The 17,711-nt window shown below is 40.1% G+C and overlaps 1 protein-coding gene across 2 annotated transcripts in view; it reads right to left on the bottom strand.

Moving 5' to 3' along the window:
• Positions 1-767: 767 nt before the first annotated feature.
• Positions 768-17,711, bottom strand: part of si:dkey-82f1.1 (DENN domain-containing protein 2A) — a 45,660-nt gene continuing 28,716 nt past the window's right edge. Inside the window, exons 4-20 of one of the 2 annotated variants that reach the window (XM_034686694.1) lie at positions 15,482-15,609; positions 13,120-13,232; positions 12,836-13,033; positions 12,473-12,566; positions 10,720-10,770; positions 10,234-10,421; positions 9,714-9,823; positions 8,974-9,043; positions 8,633-8,710; positions 7,552-7,692; positions 7,291-7,439; positions 4,778-4,955; positions 4,614-4,655; positions 4,390-4,495; positions 3,214-3,519; positions 2,709-2,795; positions 768-1,720 (exon numbers count right to left, since the gene is read on the bottom strand). In XM_034686694.1, coding sequence (XP_034542585.1) covers positions 1,689-1,720; positions 2,709-2,795; positions 3,214-3,519; positions 4,390-4,495; positions 4,614-4,655; positions 4,778-4,955; positions 7,291-7,439; positions 7,552-7,692; positions 8,633-8,710; positions 8,974-9,043; positions 9,714-9,823; positions 10,234-10,421; positions 10,720-10,770; positions 12,473-12,566; positions 12,836-13,033; positions 13,120-13,232; positions 15,482-15,609 — 2,071 coding nt within the window. In that variant the 3' untranslated portion in view covers positions 768-1,688. The remainder of the gene's footprint in view (positions 1,721-2,708; positions 2,796-3,213; positions 3,520-4,389; positions 4,496-4,613; positions 4,656-4,777; positions 4,956-7,290; positions 7,440-7,551; positions 7,693-8,632; positions 8,711-8,973; positions 9,044-9,713; positions 9,824-10,233; positions 10,422-10,719; positions 10,771-12,472; positions 12,567-12,835; positions 13,034-13,119; positions 13,233-15,481; positions 15,610-17,711) is intronic. The other variant, XM_034686695.1, reaches the window with a different exon arrangement.

Below are 17,711 nucleotides of genomic sequence, written 5' to 3'. Positions count from 1 at the left end.
AGTTTTTTGGAGCAGTCAGTTGCAAACAAAAAGTTATTCACATAGCTACATAAGAACAAAAAAAACGGTGTTACATTTTCTGATTGCTGTCACTGAAGAAACACATAATTGCAACATAGTAGACATGGTTAAAGAAACTGATTTCTCAAAGCTATAAAGAGCTACTTCTTCAGAATTACACAACAAATCCTGTTTGGTCAGTTAATAACACACCACTGGAAACACTTTTGAATATTTGAACTGCTTTCTATAATTTATTCTACCTGCAGAACCCAGATATCTTACACAATCAAACTGCACCTTTAAATCTGTCTTCCAGTTTCATTAATTTAAAGCTGACTTACATATGGATATATGTAAACAATTATAAACTGTTCTTTACAGTTAGACTTTGCAACTTTACAAAAAGAGAAATAATGGGGTAATGATGGTATTTAGTCTATGGAGTTCATACAAAATCAAAAGCCCCTTAGTCCTATGAGTCATTTTTTGCTTGTCATGAGACAAACTAAAATTAATTTGAATGCTTGATGACTTACAAAATCAAACATGACCATAAATGAGAAGTTTGACTTTCTAAATGTTATTTTTATGCCTGAAATCGTTGCTGGTAATTAGCAGCATGCTAATTAATGATAGCAAACACCTCTTCCTGACGTCCCTGAGCCATTTCAAAATGATTAAACACGAGGTGAACACACTGACGAAGATTCACAGCCTCTCTTTCAACCAGTGTTTGAAAGTCATTGATTAATGAGACATTTGTCTTATTCAAAAATTCAATCACTTTATTGAGATAAACTTTCATAGTATTCTGAATCAAGTTTACAGCAAACCTAGTTGCTTTTGTGAGAGACACTGATACTGATTAGATGAACATACACATCCTCCATCAACATCCAAACCCTTTATTCAAACCCCAGAGAGATGTATTCACATTGTTTTTCTTCCATCTTTACAATTTCCTTTTTGGTGCTCGTTCCTTTTTCTCCATTAAACGTTCATTTCTTTAAACAGTGGTACATTTACCCAGTAACCCAAAGTGGTCTACAAACAGTCTGGACTAGACTCTGTTAAATAAGGCCTATTACAAACTACAGGAGATCTCTTTGCACTCATTTGAAATTAAAAAAGATTAACCTAAAAAAGAATATAAATTAACTTAAAAGCCTCCTGTTGATGAAGAAGTTGTTCTACTGTATTTATAAAAGCTCCTATAGAAAATACTTGGAATGTATAGGGAAGTTTTGTACAAAATGAGGCCTTCAGTGACACCCTTCATCGGGGTCAAAGGTGTAGTTAATGATGGAGAAAGGAGAACACAGTTCCTACAAACATTTACACGGTGCTGTGCTGTACAGTTACACACTGCAGGAAATAACAAGGGTCTATAAAACATCAAGACACTACTGAGGAATGCTTTATCGTGATGGAGGGTCTTTTGGTCCGAGCTGAGTGAACCCTTCACAACACTTAAGTCGACTGGATGATGAACCTAGGAGCTAAGCCTCTATGAGACTGAGTCCTAAACTATGAGTCCAGTCCTCTCCGAAGGTCATCCTTTCCTTCTGATACATCCCGTCACTATATTCTCCACGTTCAGGGAGTGCATCCTTTTTTATTTTGTCCTGCACATCTGTTCATGCTTTTTTGTCCTACTTTCACTGATGCCACCCTGACTCTGAGCATCATTTCTTGGAGAGGAATTTCATCTTGTTTCCTGAAAAACAGAGCAGATGAGAATACAATTAGAAAGAACGTTTTTACAGATAAATACAGGTGCATTTGCATTGGCTGATACTGCAATATGCTTTACAATGATTAGTAACGGTATGTCATATTAAGAGCAAGGATGTTTTAGCCCAGCACTTATCATAGTTAGGAAACAGAAGAATGTTTGACTCCCATTCACTTCCAGTCAGTGAGAGAAGGGAGCAGTGACAGTCTGAGGCTGCAACTTTAGGAGTCAAAGTTTACAAAAGTTGAGAGATCCAGAGGACGGGAAGATGCTGAGATTGCTTTAAACCGAAGGTGAGTCCTTAAATTATTCCACAAAGACTAGAAGTGAAGAGGAGGAGAATATGTCCATCTCTTATCATTTGGGGTCACAGGGGGCTGGAGCCAATCCCAGTTGACTTTGGGCGGAAGGCAGGGTCCACCCTGGACAGGTCGCCAACCTATCACAGGGCAAACATGGAAAGACGGACTACCATTCACGCACAAACTCAAACCTACACAATTTAGAGTGACCAATTAACCTGGTGAGCATGTTTGTGGAATTTGGGAGGAAGCCGGAGTAAGCTGAGAGAACCCACAGATGCACGGGGAGAAGATACAACCTCGCCACAGAAAGGCACCTGCCCGACCCGGAATTTGAACCAGGAACCTTCTCACTGTCACCGTGCAGCCCGAGGTGAATATTTGCTCAATTTAAATTTGTGCATGTCTACATGGATCGCTCAATATTTATTTTAATTTTCTATTGAAGATTTGATCAAGAGTGAAGATGTTCATGTGTTTGTACTTTAGGGCACAAATTAATCCTTATCACAGCTGTGATTCATTGAGTGTTTCCTAAAAGACCAGAGGCCTATCTGACATATCTAATCACGAAAAATGGGAATGCCTTTAGCCAAACATGTCCTTCACCAAAGTTGTCTTTGAGGCAGATGACTGACTGATCGATAATGAAATACATAAAATCTCACCTAGACCCTTGAGGAACTTGTTGACCCCTCGTTGCTCGCTCCCAGGCAGTGAGTCCAGATACTCCTGTGCTCTCACTTCAAAAAGACCTGAAAACAAAAGAAGTGGTCAGATAAGTCAAGATATTTTCAATCTAACTGAAATATGCATGTAAAGAAAAGAAAAACACACAAAAAAAACATATAAACCCAATCCTGGCCTCCCTATGTTGGCTTCTTGTTCATTTCTGCAATGATTTCTATAATTTACTGCTGACTTTCAAGACTTTACATGACCAGGCTTCTAATTAAGACAAATCTACAATCCCCTCACGAACCATGCTTCTTAGTTTCATTGAGTGTGGTTTCTGGTTGTATCATTGACTATCACAACAATAAAATATATGAACATAACAAAAGTTATGTGATCCAAGAGATCGAAAGTGATGTATTTCCACCAGCTGCTCTTCTTTCCACTGAGATTAGAAATTTTACTGTAACCCTGATGTAGGTAATCAAACCTCTGTACCTCTGAGGCCCTGCCTGCGCTGGTCCCTCTCCTGGATGAAACCGGTGAACATCTGCGTCTCCATGAACACCTCCAAGAACCTCCTCAAGCTCTTGGAAGTGACCGCTTTGCGAAAGGCATCCCGCTGGAAGGACGAGGAGGGAGAGGAAGAGGAGGAGGACGAGGAGGAAGGGCTGGACAAAGTAGGGGAGGAGACGGACTCGTCATCTCGATCCGCTCCACCCATGAAGAGGGAGTAGTGACCCACCATCTCCACGAAGAAACGCACAAAGGCTTCCGACACCACCGTGCTGAGGGAGCTAGAGTCTGGGTGGAGGTGGAGGTGGAGGAGAGAAGGACAGGGAGAAACATGAGGGCAAAGAAATCAAACATGAACCGTTTAATGACAGGATGTTAACGGCCTTACACCAGGATGATAATAAATCTAGTAACTGAGAAACATTGATCAAAAGCTCTCTCCGGTGTTTTCAAAGTAGACTTTTAACAAGGAAGAAGAGGGAAGGAAAATAAACCTCCTACTTCCTTGAAATTCCAGATACTCCTCACATAATTCATCCCGTCTTTGACACATAACAGACATCTCATGTTATGTGGACTAAAAGCCAAACTTTGACAGTGAGGGGATATTGCATTACAGTTCACTGCTACACCACTCTTTGGTTGGAACATTTCAACCTCAACATTGCAGCAATGGCTAAATTTGTGGAACGATTTCCATCTTTTTCTATTAAGTGAGTCACTATCAAGGTATCTCATAAATCCTGACATTAAAATTACCCAGGAAAACTCAGAGTTCTCCTGAAAGAATACTTTGAAGTACTACAAACCTATAATCAAGTTGCCACATGACAAGTTGTACGTTTCTCAAATTGACTCCTATTAAATTGATCCTGCATTTATAATGTGGGATTCAATTGGAGATGATGGAAAATTGAAGCTAGAGGTAATGTTTGGCAATGCAATTACTAATTACTGTGATAATTGATCCCACAGCAGGTCAGTGAAAGTGTTCTGACAACGTGGAGAAATGCTGTCTTTAAAAAGAGTTGAGTCCATGTAGTAGATCATCCTCGCTCTTCAACATGTACGTCATTTTCTTTAGGATATATGTTAGTGCACTTCATAATTACAGGACTTCTTGAGAGAGAAACTTCAGTAATAAGTGTGATGAGTCACCATTGGGCAGATCTCCTTTCTCACAGGCCAGCTCCCTCCTCTTGTCCAGCACATGCTCCAGAGCTGCCTGCAGCTTATGAGGAAGAATGGAGTCCTCATCATCCAGCTGTGGAGAGAGATTCACAGATGTAAAGGAGAAAAGCAAGATGTATCCACACATCTGGTGTGATCACTACATGTTAAACTAAAACGGCACTGTTTCTTTATTCTTCTATGGTTTCTACCTGTCGAAGGAAGCGGCTGTTGCAAAGGTCGACCACCAGGACCTGAGGGAAGAGCAGAGGGAGAGTGATGTAATTTCCTGCAGCTATTGTTCAGTAGAGGAAAGGTCGAGAGTCACAGGCACTAACGTGAGTTCATCACGAACAAAGAACAAGGCTAGTCTCACCTCTTCTATGGGCAGCTCTTTGAGTCGAGGCAGAGAGCTGGAGAGGAGGCCGACGATGAAGGGGGTGGGGGTGCAGACGATGTCTAACATGGAGGGCGGGAGCACGGGGATGTACGTGTGCTGCCAGGTGAAGGGGTAGAGCAGAGCCACTACTGCGTGACAACACTGAGATAGAGTGCTGCAGAGAGACAGGAAGAAGGACATATGAATTCTCATTAAGCAGTGAGAGTTAGATCGTACAAAATAAAAGCCAACATTATTACCCTCCTGTTATGTTTGTTTCTTAGGGACAGCAATAATGTTCCTGGGTCAATTTGACCTGAGGCATATTTAATGATTCAAAAGTGTCAGAACCCAAAAAAAATCCCCCAAAACATTTTTTAAAATCTCATTATTATCTCAATTACTAACCATTTAAATCAATATTTAGTGCAATTGTGTTTTTTAATTCTCACAGATCATGGTTCAATGAGAATAACTCACTTGATTTTTATGAAAATTCATGTTAAAACTTTATTTAATGTACATTGGAAAGCCCTAAATATAATTAAAATAGTTTTACATGACTTAGATTTTTGTCAATTCTATTTTGTATTTTATTTTATTATTATTTTTTATGAAGTGATGTTGATAATTTATTCTATATGTTGATTGGGCTAATTAAGCCAAGCAGAAGAAGTTTCATGCTGAAAAAAATACTTCTAACATTTTTCTTTAGATTTTTGAACTTTAAAATGGGTCAAATTGACCCGCAACACAACAGGAGGGTTAAGACTACGTTACCGCAATGTCCTGTTAGTCATCTGTTCTCATCTTTCATTTCACTACATGGCAGTTACTGTGTGACTTGGCGCTATGTCTCTGTCTTCCCAGGTCACTGTTTATGATTCACACCGATAAATTATTGTGTCAATCTCAAATCTGAAATCGAACTGTTTTTCAAACTGTGTATGTTTTTTAAATAACCTGGTGCAATATTATCTGTGCAATAACTTACAACAATATCTATTCATCAGATAGAAATTAACATAGTGTGAATATATCTGTAATATTTGCCATTTTTAATGTATTCTATTTTATTTTATTATATAATATTTTACCTTTATCAGTACTATTATTATTATTGTTATTATATATATATATATATTTTATATTTAATTTGCTTTTCAAATTTAAACACAAACAGAAAATAGACTTACACAAAGGACAGAAAAGAGAAGGAAGCCAACTGTTTGAGAAGAGTTAATATTACAGAATAAATACAGACAGTAGGTAGTTCCAAAATAATGATAAAAGATAGAAAATCAAAACAAAATAATATTAAAAAATTAAAAATTAAAACATTTAAAAAAGTTACAAAAATAGACAAGAGCCAAAAATGTTGTTATTATATTTTTAGCTATGTAAGTACATTGTTGTATTCCCCTGTCCCGCGTTGTAAGCTGCTGTAACAAAAGAATTTCCCCCAATGGGGGATCAATAAAGTATATCTTATCTCCTATCTTATCTTATTATACAGCAGTGATATACAAACAGTATTGTTATTCAGTTTGATTTAATGCTTATCTCTTGTATATTTACATAATTCTTAATGCTGATTATTTCTTTCTTTCTTTCTTTCTTTCCTTCCTACCTTCCCTCCTTTCTGCCTTCACTTCAGCCTAGTTTCAGTCAGTGCAAGCAATGGAGCACTGACAGTTGGTGACACTGCACAAAACACAGATCTGGTCTCTACCACTAGATGGTGCTAACCTACCCGGATGAGAGCAACCTCTTCTGCTGCTGTTAATTATTTTTGGAACAAGATGTTAAGAGTTCATTCCTGTTGCTCCAACAAGCTCATTATTACCCAGAGAGGAATCTTATACTGCATCTCTTAGAGGCGAGTGATGTAAGGCTTATAAAAACTATACGGCGGTAGCAAGCACACACTAACCCCACGCTGTTAACTTAATCTCCCCCGGGTGTGCATCTGCTCACAGTTAAACCATTAAAAGATGAATTGATGAGGCTAAGTTTCCACTTTAGGGGAGAAAATGTGCAACGTGATGTGCTTATGAGCTCAGGTGAGAAATGCTTCCTGTGGTACTTTAAAATAGCAGTATAAAGGCAGGATAATAAAGTAAATATGTATATAACACCCAAGATGTGGACCCAATCAAAAGAAAATGACTGATTCTGTTTGGCCCACATGTGAACCAGGTGTAAGACAACAGTAAAAAACAGCTCAAAGTCTTAAGAGAACTGTGGGGTAGTGATGACGTCATTTTGCACACATGTTATTTATGGAGTCACCCTCTGATGTCTAACTCCTTCTATCTGGCGTCCATGACAGTTTTCCAGAGGAGTAGTGATTGTTCCCCAGGCGACGGTATAACACAACAGCATTCCTTCCTCTCACACTCGGTCAGGACCTTCTTTTCCTCAGACTGTTTGTCTCTCTGACACATCCCTCAAATGCTTTACTCATAATTTTACCATTTTGCTCCAAAAAAAGTGTTACTGGAGCTAACCTGAGTTTGTCGGCAGTGAAGATGACCCTGCGCTCCAGAAGCAGAGAGGCAAACACTCGCAGGAGGAGACGTAGACTCAAGGAGGAGAAGAGACATTCAAAGTCCACATGTTCCAGGCGAGAGTCAGAGGGCCGACACAGCTCGATCACCTGTAGAGAAAGAAAAGTCAGAGAGACAGAGAGGAGGAGTTGGCATTTATTTTGACACATTTATAAGAAAGGAATGTGATTTTTAAACTCCCTGACAGCACAATTATCTCACCTCTGTCCCAGAGCCAGGTAGGAAGTTTTTGACAGTGATGGTCCGTCCTGGAGCAGGGAAGGGAGCCTCCATGATGCCTCTCATGAAAGGTTGCACCAGAGCAGGGGAGATAGCCCTCCTCTTCTCCACTTCATCCAGGATCTGGAGAACATAAAGAACATGGTCCTGTTGTTTGAATACTGACAACTGCTGAGATTTCTTTAAGTAAAGTGTGAGCTTGATTTCATCTGTAATAGAAGAGTTTAACTCTGTTGTGTTTGACTCTTCTATCACAGTCCTGTTTTGTGTGACTGCACATGTACATTTCAGACTCAATCTGATTCATTTTGGTACAAAGGAGTTCCTTTTCCTTTACTTTTCCATCCAGATAACATCAGTAAACTAACACTGGATGACAAACAGTGATCTCAATGGGACTGTCAGTGAAAATGTCAGTAGATTTATGTTCCATCAGACATTAATAAATGGTGCGTGGGTAGTGGAGACAGCCAAACACTGTTGACAGTCAGTACAGCAAATGGCTAACAGCCTGAGTCCATCATGTGCAACCCTCTGAACACATACAGCACACATCTGTACACTATTACACTTTGTGTAGCTGATCTGATACACATGAAACATATTCAGAGCATCATCAGCTCTGAGTGCATGCAATGCAGATGTAGCTATCATTCTGAATGCAAAGTTCCATAACAGCACATAGACTGCTTTTACTCTGCTCATGTGAATCTTTGCAAACCCAGTTTTGGTGAAGGCACATGCTCACTGCACAGATATTTACGTAAATAGGTTGATGTGCATATAAATTAAAGCTCTGTACAGGGAACCTTTTCCACAGCAGAAACCACATCAGCTGCAGTTCACATGTGTCTCTGTACTGGAGCCAAAGCTTCCAGGATTTGTGGGAAAGTAGATCGGATAGGCGGTGGGTGGGGCTCTGTGGGTGATACCGCCCTGTACTCTTGTAGTGGGGTCGTGGTCGTACATTTCTAAAATTCTATATCCTGTTTAATTTGATGCAATGCATGTATGCAAGTGAACTTTGTGCATCTGTGTTTATGCTTTGGTTCCCAGTGTCTACCTTGGAGAAGAGGTCGAAGCAGCCCAGGCGGCTGACGATGCAGTAAACCTCAGGGAGCCTCCTGCCTTTACCACTGGGCTGTGAACAGACGGCAAGAGAGAGAGACAGATGCAAAACACCAGAGCGTCACAAGACAAGTACTACTGCAGGATTAGACCAGTGGAGCAGAGCAAAGCCTGTGTTTCACAGAGACTTTGGAGGAACATTCAGGAAGAAAATCTTAGACTTTAACAATCAGATTCAAGAAATATGTAGGAAACAACTTCTGGCAACATGGTGATGAAACCAAAAGGTAAAAGGGTCAAATCAAATTAGTAAAAAATGGCTTAAAAAGAGCATACCAGCAACCGCCGACAGTATCCAAACCGCCTGCTCCCATCCTCTCCAGTCAGGACAAATGAGAACGTCTCACTATAAAATTTAAAGAGGAAAAGTGATCATTGGTACATATTTAGAGCTGTTAAAATGACACAAATCTTCCTTTCTAGACTGCACAAGTGGTTTTGGTAAATACATGCATGACCTTATACTTGAGAGGGAAAACCCTCAGGACAGGCTTACTCTGCAAATATCCTCACAAAACCTCCTACGCTCTACCTGACAGGTAGTCATTGACCCGTGAGGACCTTACTGACAGGAAAGAGTGTCAGTCAGTTCAATGCAGGTGTGTGTTTTGTTTCCCCCTCACCCATCAAACATTTGACTCCAGGTAATTATTAGCTATAGCTGTCAGGACACACATCATCACTTCTTTTAACAATGCAGACGTTGAGAGGTTAGGCAACAAGCTGTGGGGTAATACGACCGAGTAGGTGATTTTGTAATACCAAAACAGGTGTGTCAGGCGCTAAATCCAACATCTCTCCCTGTAATCACCCGTCGGAGTTGGTAATAGCCTTCATTTTCACAAGGCACGAGGTCATTTCTATTTTGGGCCTCTTCCTTTGACAAGTGGTTATTAGCGAGGAAAACAGCTGAGCTATTACCACTCTACCGGGAAATTCCTGCATCGCTGTTGTGTTTCACTTTTTATTTTTTGAGACTAAGTGCTATGGCAGGCAGCGGTCAGACTCAGACTGACCTGGGGAAGTTGTCAACAGGCGCCCAGTCTTTGGCGTCAGGAAAACAGAACTGAGGGATGACCTTCAGCTGGTCCTCAGCCTCCCTCATGAACTTGAAGCTCCTCTCCAGCTACATAGAAAAAAGAGAGAAGATGTGTAAATTAATATATATATCAGATGTTGTCAGAAGGATAACATAATGCATCCTTGATTTAAAATAAACAGGACATATGAGTGTCACTGTTTTTACTGTATTGGCCATATCACATTTTAAGAAAGGTACACATTTTTATTCTCTTTTTTATTTTATTTAATTTTTTGATCAACCAGACTTTAATAATATCCTAGCTCTAAAACTACAAGATTATCCTTTTTTATTGCAAGTCATAACACCTGCTGTTGCAGACAAGTTTAAAATGTAAAAGTGTTAATAAACTTCAGGCTGAATTATCAGTACTGGTCTGTTTGAAATAAAGTAACAAACATATTTATCATTTCCTTCAGGATGAGCACTTAAATAACATTTCTCTACCCTCTCACCTTGAGAGGAAACTGCTGTGTGACCTCTGGCAGGTATGGGACTCCAGCTTTTGTCTTGTGGAGCGCAACAACTATGAAATACTCAAAGAGTTTCCTCTCCTGCAAATCCATCAGATCCTTCTCCAACGTCCGGTACCGCCCCGTCTGCCTCAGCATGGATTGCACCGACACCAGACGCTGGCTGTGAGCTAAGAACAGAGGTGAAGAGAAACACATTTAATGTAATACACCCATGTCATGTGTGTGCACACTTTCTCATGAACAATGGGTCAGTGTAGACTCCCGTGTGAGGCTATCAGCAGTTTGATCAGTGTTTCTGTTTAGTGTTAGCCGTACCATGAAACAATAAAAGGAAGAGAACTGTGATCTTAATCAGTTTTGTCAACTAATAAAATTACATATAATACCAAACTATTTGATTCGCATTGTGCTGGGCATCCTTTCTGTAGCTACTGTGTGTGTCTGTGTTTATTTTCTGCTTCTCACCTTGTAGTTTTTCCTCTGTGTCACTTTCAGACTCACTGTTCTCATCTGTCACTGAAATCAAGAGAAGAAAGATGATGAGGAAAAAACAACGATCACAACATAACTCAAGAAACACATGGAATATGCTCTCATGGGTCAGCCACCACTGACCTGTGCATGTAACATTGCCAGTTAAATCCAATAAATGCATATGATGAGGTCATTTTCCTCTTTAAGAGAGACAGACATGTGAAGTCTTAGCGGTGAATCAGAGAGTTGTAGGAAGGTAACCTTATAAAAAGTGTCTGCTGTAAGAGGAGTATCGTATTGTAAACTTTATATGACGGATAATTATAGTGGAATCAAAGCTGTTGGAAATTTCTTTTTAATACACAATTGAATTTGTAGAATTTCTTATGACTTAAAAATGTACTCTAAACCATCCTTTATCTAAATCTTTACCATATGAAATAAGAAAATGTACAAGAGCCTCTAAAATCTAATTTAATTGACCTTTTTTTTTAGAGTTCAAACATTTTTTTAAAAATGTGTTAAAGGTATTTTTTCGGTATGAAACTTCTTCTGCTCTCCTTAATTAGCGTTTTCACTATATGAAATTAAAATGGTTAATTTCACGTATTTGCAAACCCCCCTGAATGTTTATATGCCATATTTACTGTTGGGGTCAATTTGACCTGGCACTCAAAGTGGAGGCTAGAAAGGGTCAGAAGGGTCAAATACTAATTTCTTTTTTTGGATTGTGGGTAGAGCAACTTCTACTACTCCATAACCTAGGCTCTAATGTCAAAGTGGATGAAAGGCTAGCAGTATTCAGAGGCTGCTGATCATTTAGGCAACATGTGCCCTTCAAACTGGGTAAATACTGCAACTATCTGTGCTTCACTTCATAAAAAAAATCAAAAAAAAAATTAAAAAAAATCTTTGTCATGTAAAACTATTGTATTTATATGTAGGTCTTTCTAATATACATTAAAAAAAAGTTTTAACATGAATTCTTTTTATGAAAAACAAGTGAATTACCCTCATTGGATCATGATCTGTGAGAGGTAAATGCACTGCACTAAATATTGATTGAAATGGTTAGTAAGGGAGTTAATAATGAGATGTAAATATTGGATTTTGGATTCTGACACTTTTGGATAATTAAACATGCGAGAAACAAACATAACAGGAGGGTTAAGTAGTCTCTTTTAAATTCATCATCAAGTTTGCGCCTTATATTGATTTGTCTTTTTGCATAGTTTCACTGTTTAACTCAGAGGCTGAGCAGGCCTTCTTACACACTCTTGCTATATCTGTAGTGTGTTAGTGTTCATGTTTAATTTGCAGCAGTAGCATGCCTCCTGCCTCTGTGTCAAAATACCCGAAGTGCTGAAGAGTTATGGAGATGTCAGATTGTTTTTCATTCAAGAAACAGCATGACAAAAATGTTGAAGCGTCACAGTAAATGGAAGTAAAACCTTTCAAGGAATCCTTTGATCCAAATTCTGATCTGCACTTGCAGCTTTTTTTTTTGCAGCTAAATTAAACCAAATGTCTTGTGCCCTTAATGACCTGATTCAAATCTTTCATGAAGTGTTAAAGCATGAACCAAAACTTTCTTAAGGCCTCATAGTGATGACATGATATTTTTTCAGTTTTAAAAAGGTGCATTAATATTTCTTTCGCTTTGTTGACAGTTGATCTGAAGCAAAATGAGAAGTCAAAACAAACACAGTTTTTTTGTGGTCTCCTGAAACATTTGAAGCCTCACCTCTCCCTGAGCTGGACTCTGTGGACTGAGACACCTTCTTCATGCGTTTCTTCCCTCTCCTCGCCTCGAAGATGCCGTTGATTTTCAGCACCATCTGGAGGCAGAGGGAAAGAAATGTCATCCTCAGCTCTTTAAACTAATAAACAAAATCTGCCAGGCTCCAACCAAGATCATTTCAATACAAGCCTCTGGGAGGCCTTCCACAGGGAATATCTGTCAGAAACTTTTCCTCTGCCTTACTCATCCCCAGACATGAGCGCAGCATGAGTGGACCAGCCCTGAACCTCCCCGAGCAACACATGGGGCCATAAATCAAAGACAGAGCAGCATGAGCTTTGTTAGACACGTCTCAGACTCTCATACCTTTGGGATTTTCCTACGTCTGCGATTGTACGGGTCTCCGGAGAGGCAGGGGGTGTCGTCGGGGCTGCTGGGTGTGGAGGGGGGGCTGATTCGGGAAGGAGAGGAGATGCCAGTGTCCCTGCTGACTTTGCGTAGTTCCAGGAGCTTGAAGCTTCGTCTTTCTGAGTTTTGTCTGAAGAAGCCGGGCTTGGAGGAGAGCTGGAGTCCAATTGAAGAATAATATTAATGAACTGCTGCAACTTAATGGAGTTCGTTTTTAAACTGAAGTATAAGTGATCAGATACCTTAGTTGGTGTGTCAGGGATAGGGGATGAGGATGCAGGTGAAACACATTTACTCCCCAAACAACTCCTCTCCAGCTCTATGTCTTCATAAGGGTTCTCCTTGGAAGGAGGATCTACAGAAAGAACAATATATCCTTTAAGAACTGCAAATCAAAAGCCACCTGTGAGAAACAGCAAGCCTACACAAGTTTCCCAAGTAGCAGACAAAGTGCTTCTTCTGAATCAGTCATGACTGTTTTTAGATGATTCTACTCCTGATGTGCAGAGAGCTACCAGAGTGAGCAGTGTGTTTACCCTGCTCATATTTCACTGTGAGAAGATACCTGCTCAGCTAAAGCTCAATGTATTTCTAGCCTCCAATCCTCCCCTGCATATAATAAATGAGGAACTTTCATTATCCCAAGACCTGAGCCTCCTTCTCCCTCTGTGTCTGTCTGTCTGTATCTCCTCTTTGCTCTCTATAAATCCATCCACCAGATGTGACCTGTATGAGTAGGAGGATTAAGAGGGACGTTCAGTTCCTCGCTCCTTCTCCCTCCTGAGGAAAACAAGGGATCAGTGTGCTGTTTTTCACATTGCTGGCTGCTGACAACGTCACACGTCAGCTGTGCACATGTGAGTTTGCGTCAGTCATCGAGGCGTGCGCCTGAATACGTGTGGTGGTGACAGTTGCTTTCCTCTCAGTCTGAAAACAATATCCGTCATGTGGATGGTGTGTTTAAAGCGTGTTGATGCGAGTCAGGTTTCTGTGAGGACATACCGTCATATGTTGCTTTTGTTTGGTTTAGATTGCCTTTGTGTTGTTTGATTTCCTGTCTTAAAGGGATATATCAGTTTTTTTGAAGTGGGGTCGTATGAGTTACAGTACAATATTGCTCCTGCAAGACACAATGAGTGCTGGCGAGCTCTTCCAAAAACTACAAACTGCAAAAATGAGTGATTCTGACTGTGACGATGACATGCCATTTACTGGATCTGAGTGCCTGGACCATATTTTCTCAACTTTAGCGATATAACGTGAAATAGGCTGCCCTATCCCAAGAGAAAATAGCCTAGCTTTCCTGCCAGTCATCTGCAAATTTTCTCATTAAAGGGGAAGAGCTCACCGGCACTTATTGGGGCTTGCAGGAGCAATAGTGTAATGTAACTCATACGACCCCTCTTCAAAAAAACTGAAATATCCCTTTAAAGTTGTAGATGTACCTTACGTTTCATCCATTATATTCTGTATTAGTTGTAACTTCCTTAAGGCCTCCTTGTGTCTCTTGGTACCTTGTGTTGTATTCCTTCTGTGTTTTTCTAGTCTATCTTGTTTCCTGTTTTATTTCGTACTTCTTGATTCCTGTGTGTCTGGTTTAGTTTTACTTCCTGCCCTTGCGTGTTTTTTTAGTTTCACCTGTGTCCACACCTGATGCTTGCTTCCCTGTGTGTATTGTGTGTACTGTGTTAGTTTATTGTGCATCTTCCCAGGGAATGTATCCCCTGTAAGTCTTACTAGTTTTCTCCAGTGTTTCTTCTGTGAATTTTCTTCTGTGGATTTTGTTTGAAGAACATTTTGTTTTGTCTTGGCTCTGATTTATCAAATAATTTTTTTGTATCTTCATTTTGTGTTCTGCAACTTTGTTTGCCTTCTCAACTTGACACATATAAGACAATGAGGACATCAGAACACATCCACACAGCCTCTTACTCTTTTTAGGAGGTAGCAATAGTGTTTCTGGGTAACCTGTCAACCTGCTGGAGTGTTTCATGAACAGAGTCTGAGCATTGTAAAGCAAAATATCACTGTAAAAAGGAGCAAATGAATAAGAAAAAAAAAGAGCTGAGTAATCACTCAAATATAATTAAACTCCCCAGCAGGCAGCACACATTGAACACCAGTACCTAGGAAGAAAACCAAAGACTCACTGATGCAATTACCAGTAATATGCCCTGGCTCACATGTCCCTCTATTGCACTGATTATTACAGTAGCCGTCTGCAGCTATAGAACGACCTCACACAACGCTGCTATTGTACCCTGTGAAATTAAACTGGCTCTAGGTGGGGTTGGCACAACAGTGCAGATAATGGGGTAGGAACTTAGGTCAGGTTTCTACGTAACATTTTTAATAAAGCGAAGCAGCATGGCTCTAAATTAAAATTGGAGCAGTAAAAACAGAGCAGAGTAAAGACGGCTTGGCCTCTGCGTCACCTCTGTTACTGAACGTTATGACTGATATGAAACTAAAGGGTCATGCAGAGTATGAGGGGTGCAGAAATTGTAAAACCTACAGCTTATGCTACTCTGTTCATCTAACAGAAATCCACTCTTAAGTCTACAAATTCAACACAAATGTTCAGCTTTGATAGTTTTTGTTTACCTATTATGTCCTCGTAGACATTCTCTTCTGATAAAGTGCGTGTAAGGCCCAGTCTGGACTGAGCATACCAGTCCACCCTGCAGCTTTCCGTAGACGACTGGAGCAGATCCTCAAATTCGTAGGACTTCCTGGTGGACAGAGCATCACAAAGATTCAGGCGGGTTGCATGACAAATACAAAGACAGAAGGATCTTTGGCGGATCTCTCTAAGATCTCTCAGAGTGTTTGCATGCTTATATTGATGCTTTTAAAAACTGATGTTGTCTATTGCAAGTTGGCACATTAGAATGACCACATCTGTGTTTAATCATGGCCGAAGATTAAAGCCTCGCAGAATAAAGTGCACACAAGCATCCGTGGTTGCGTGCTTCCCCTCATGCATGAACACACACTTCAAATAAGAGTGAGTTGCCACTTTATTAAGCACAGCTTGCCACGTGGAGTGCAAATCACTCCAACAGCCCTGCAAGGATCCATGTTATCATATTCAGTTTCCTTTTAGCCAGAGAGTAATATTAATGCTGTCTGCCTTTTCTCTTAATAATGGTTATTGGACATTGTCTCTTATGGCTAAGGAAAGTTAATCAAAGGGGAGTAACAACAGAGTTAAGTCATAGAAAGACTATATATAAGAAGTGGACATAACAGTTATTGGTTAGTGGACGTTTGTTTAAGCCTCCAGTTTGGCAGCAAGGAGTGACCTTGTTTGGTCGAGTTGGTGGATACACATTGCAACATCTCAACACTTGTTAACTCTTCACTAGTTGATCTCAACGCCCTGAAGCATTACCTATTTTGCTGTTGTTTTACTCCACATTGAACTGCTAATGACAAAATGAAGATCACGCCATTTATAAGAAACTTGGCATCTGTCTAGCTCAGTTGGTCGAGCAGGAACCCCATATTTAAGGGCAATAGTCCACGATGCACTGACACAGGTTCCATCTATAGACTGTATAAATGATGGAGGTAGTATCTGTGACGTCACCCATCTGTTCCTGGGCACCGTTTTGAAGCCAATCGTCTGCGGGTGCCATATTGGGTATGCTGAAATCAACCAAACTGCTGTCGAGCTAGTGTGAGGTAAAGAGGCGGGCTTTGAGCCTCCTAGCCAACAGTGTTCCCGCCTGTCAGTCAAATCAGTCATGTCCTTAAATGGGCAAAACTCATAATCTTAATATCTTCTGAACTTCTGAAAAAAATTCACCCCTTGTACAGTGTGTGCTGATAGAGAAATGAGCTCTTCAGACTGAAGCCGCTTTTTTGAAACAGGCTGTAAACATGTTTATTTCTGCTGCAAAGATCATCTTATTTGAATGGGTGTGTATGTGGTTTCCTGTGTTTCTGCAGCCAGACTCAAGCGGACGCTCAATGAACTGCAGTTTATAACACTTCCGCATGGGCTTCATATTTTGAGACCATAGGTTGCTTGGTTCCACCCCCTACCTTGAACCTCTGATGCATGTCTATCCCACTCCCTTCTCCCCACATTTCCTGTTTTTTCCTCTCCAATAAAGAAAAAAAAATCAAAAAGGTTGACTTGAAAAACTATTTAGCTATTTAGACCACACCCTCATTAGGAGGATGTTTACAGAGGAAACAAATCAACTAAGAGGAAGGGTCATTTTCGCAGTGCTTTCCAAACAATTGAACACTCAGAGCTTCCCCCTGCTGGCCAATGAAATAACACAGGTTTAAATCACATTGGTATCCATTTCATATTTTAAACCAATAGGCTACATTAACCTTTTACAAGTACCCTGTAAGTTGACTAAAACCCTCTCTGAATGAAAACAACCCTCCACATATTAACCTTAGAGAAAGGGTTAATTGTAGAGCCTTTGCATTGCACTGGAAGTAGCTCCAAGTGTTTCTAATTAACTTGCAACTCAGTGTATTTGACAATCTGAAAAAATGCACACTAAATAAGACAGCCTTGCCAAACAAAGGGCTTTACCCTGCAGACTTGTGTTGAGTGAGGCCTCCACATATGGTATGGAATGTAACAGATCCACGCCAAGCTTCGAACACGAACTCAGACCACCGGAGAAAGTGAACAATAGATGTTCTCCAACACTGCAGAGTGCATATTTTTTTGGTTTTCCTTACAGACCTGTGTTTGTTTGATTGTAACCATGTGAATGTGAGTGCTACTCTTGAACAATTCAACATGTTAATTGCTCATGACAGTACGCAATGAATCAGATTCTGATTCATACTGTAAAACTAG

Source organism: Notolabrus celidotus, chromosome 6 (assembly GCF_009762535.1).
Source record: "Notolabrus celidotus isolate fNotCel1 chromosome 6, fNotCel1.pri, whole genome shotgun sequence".
Taxonomy (NCBI): Eukaryota; Metazoa; Chordata; class Actinopteri; order Labriformes; family Labridae; genus Notolabrus; species Notolabrus celidotus.
Note: the sequence above shows the minus strand (reverse complement) of the source record. Positions and strands in the feature narration are given on the sequence as shown.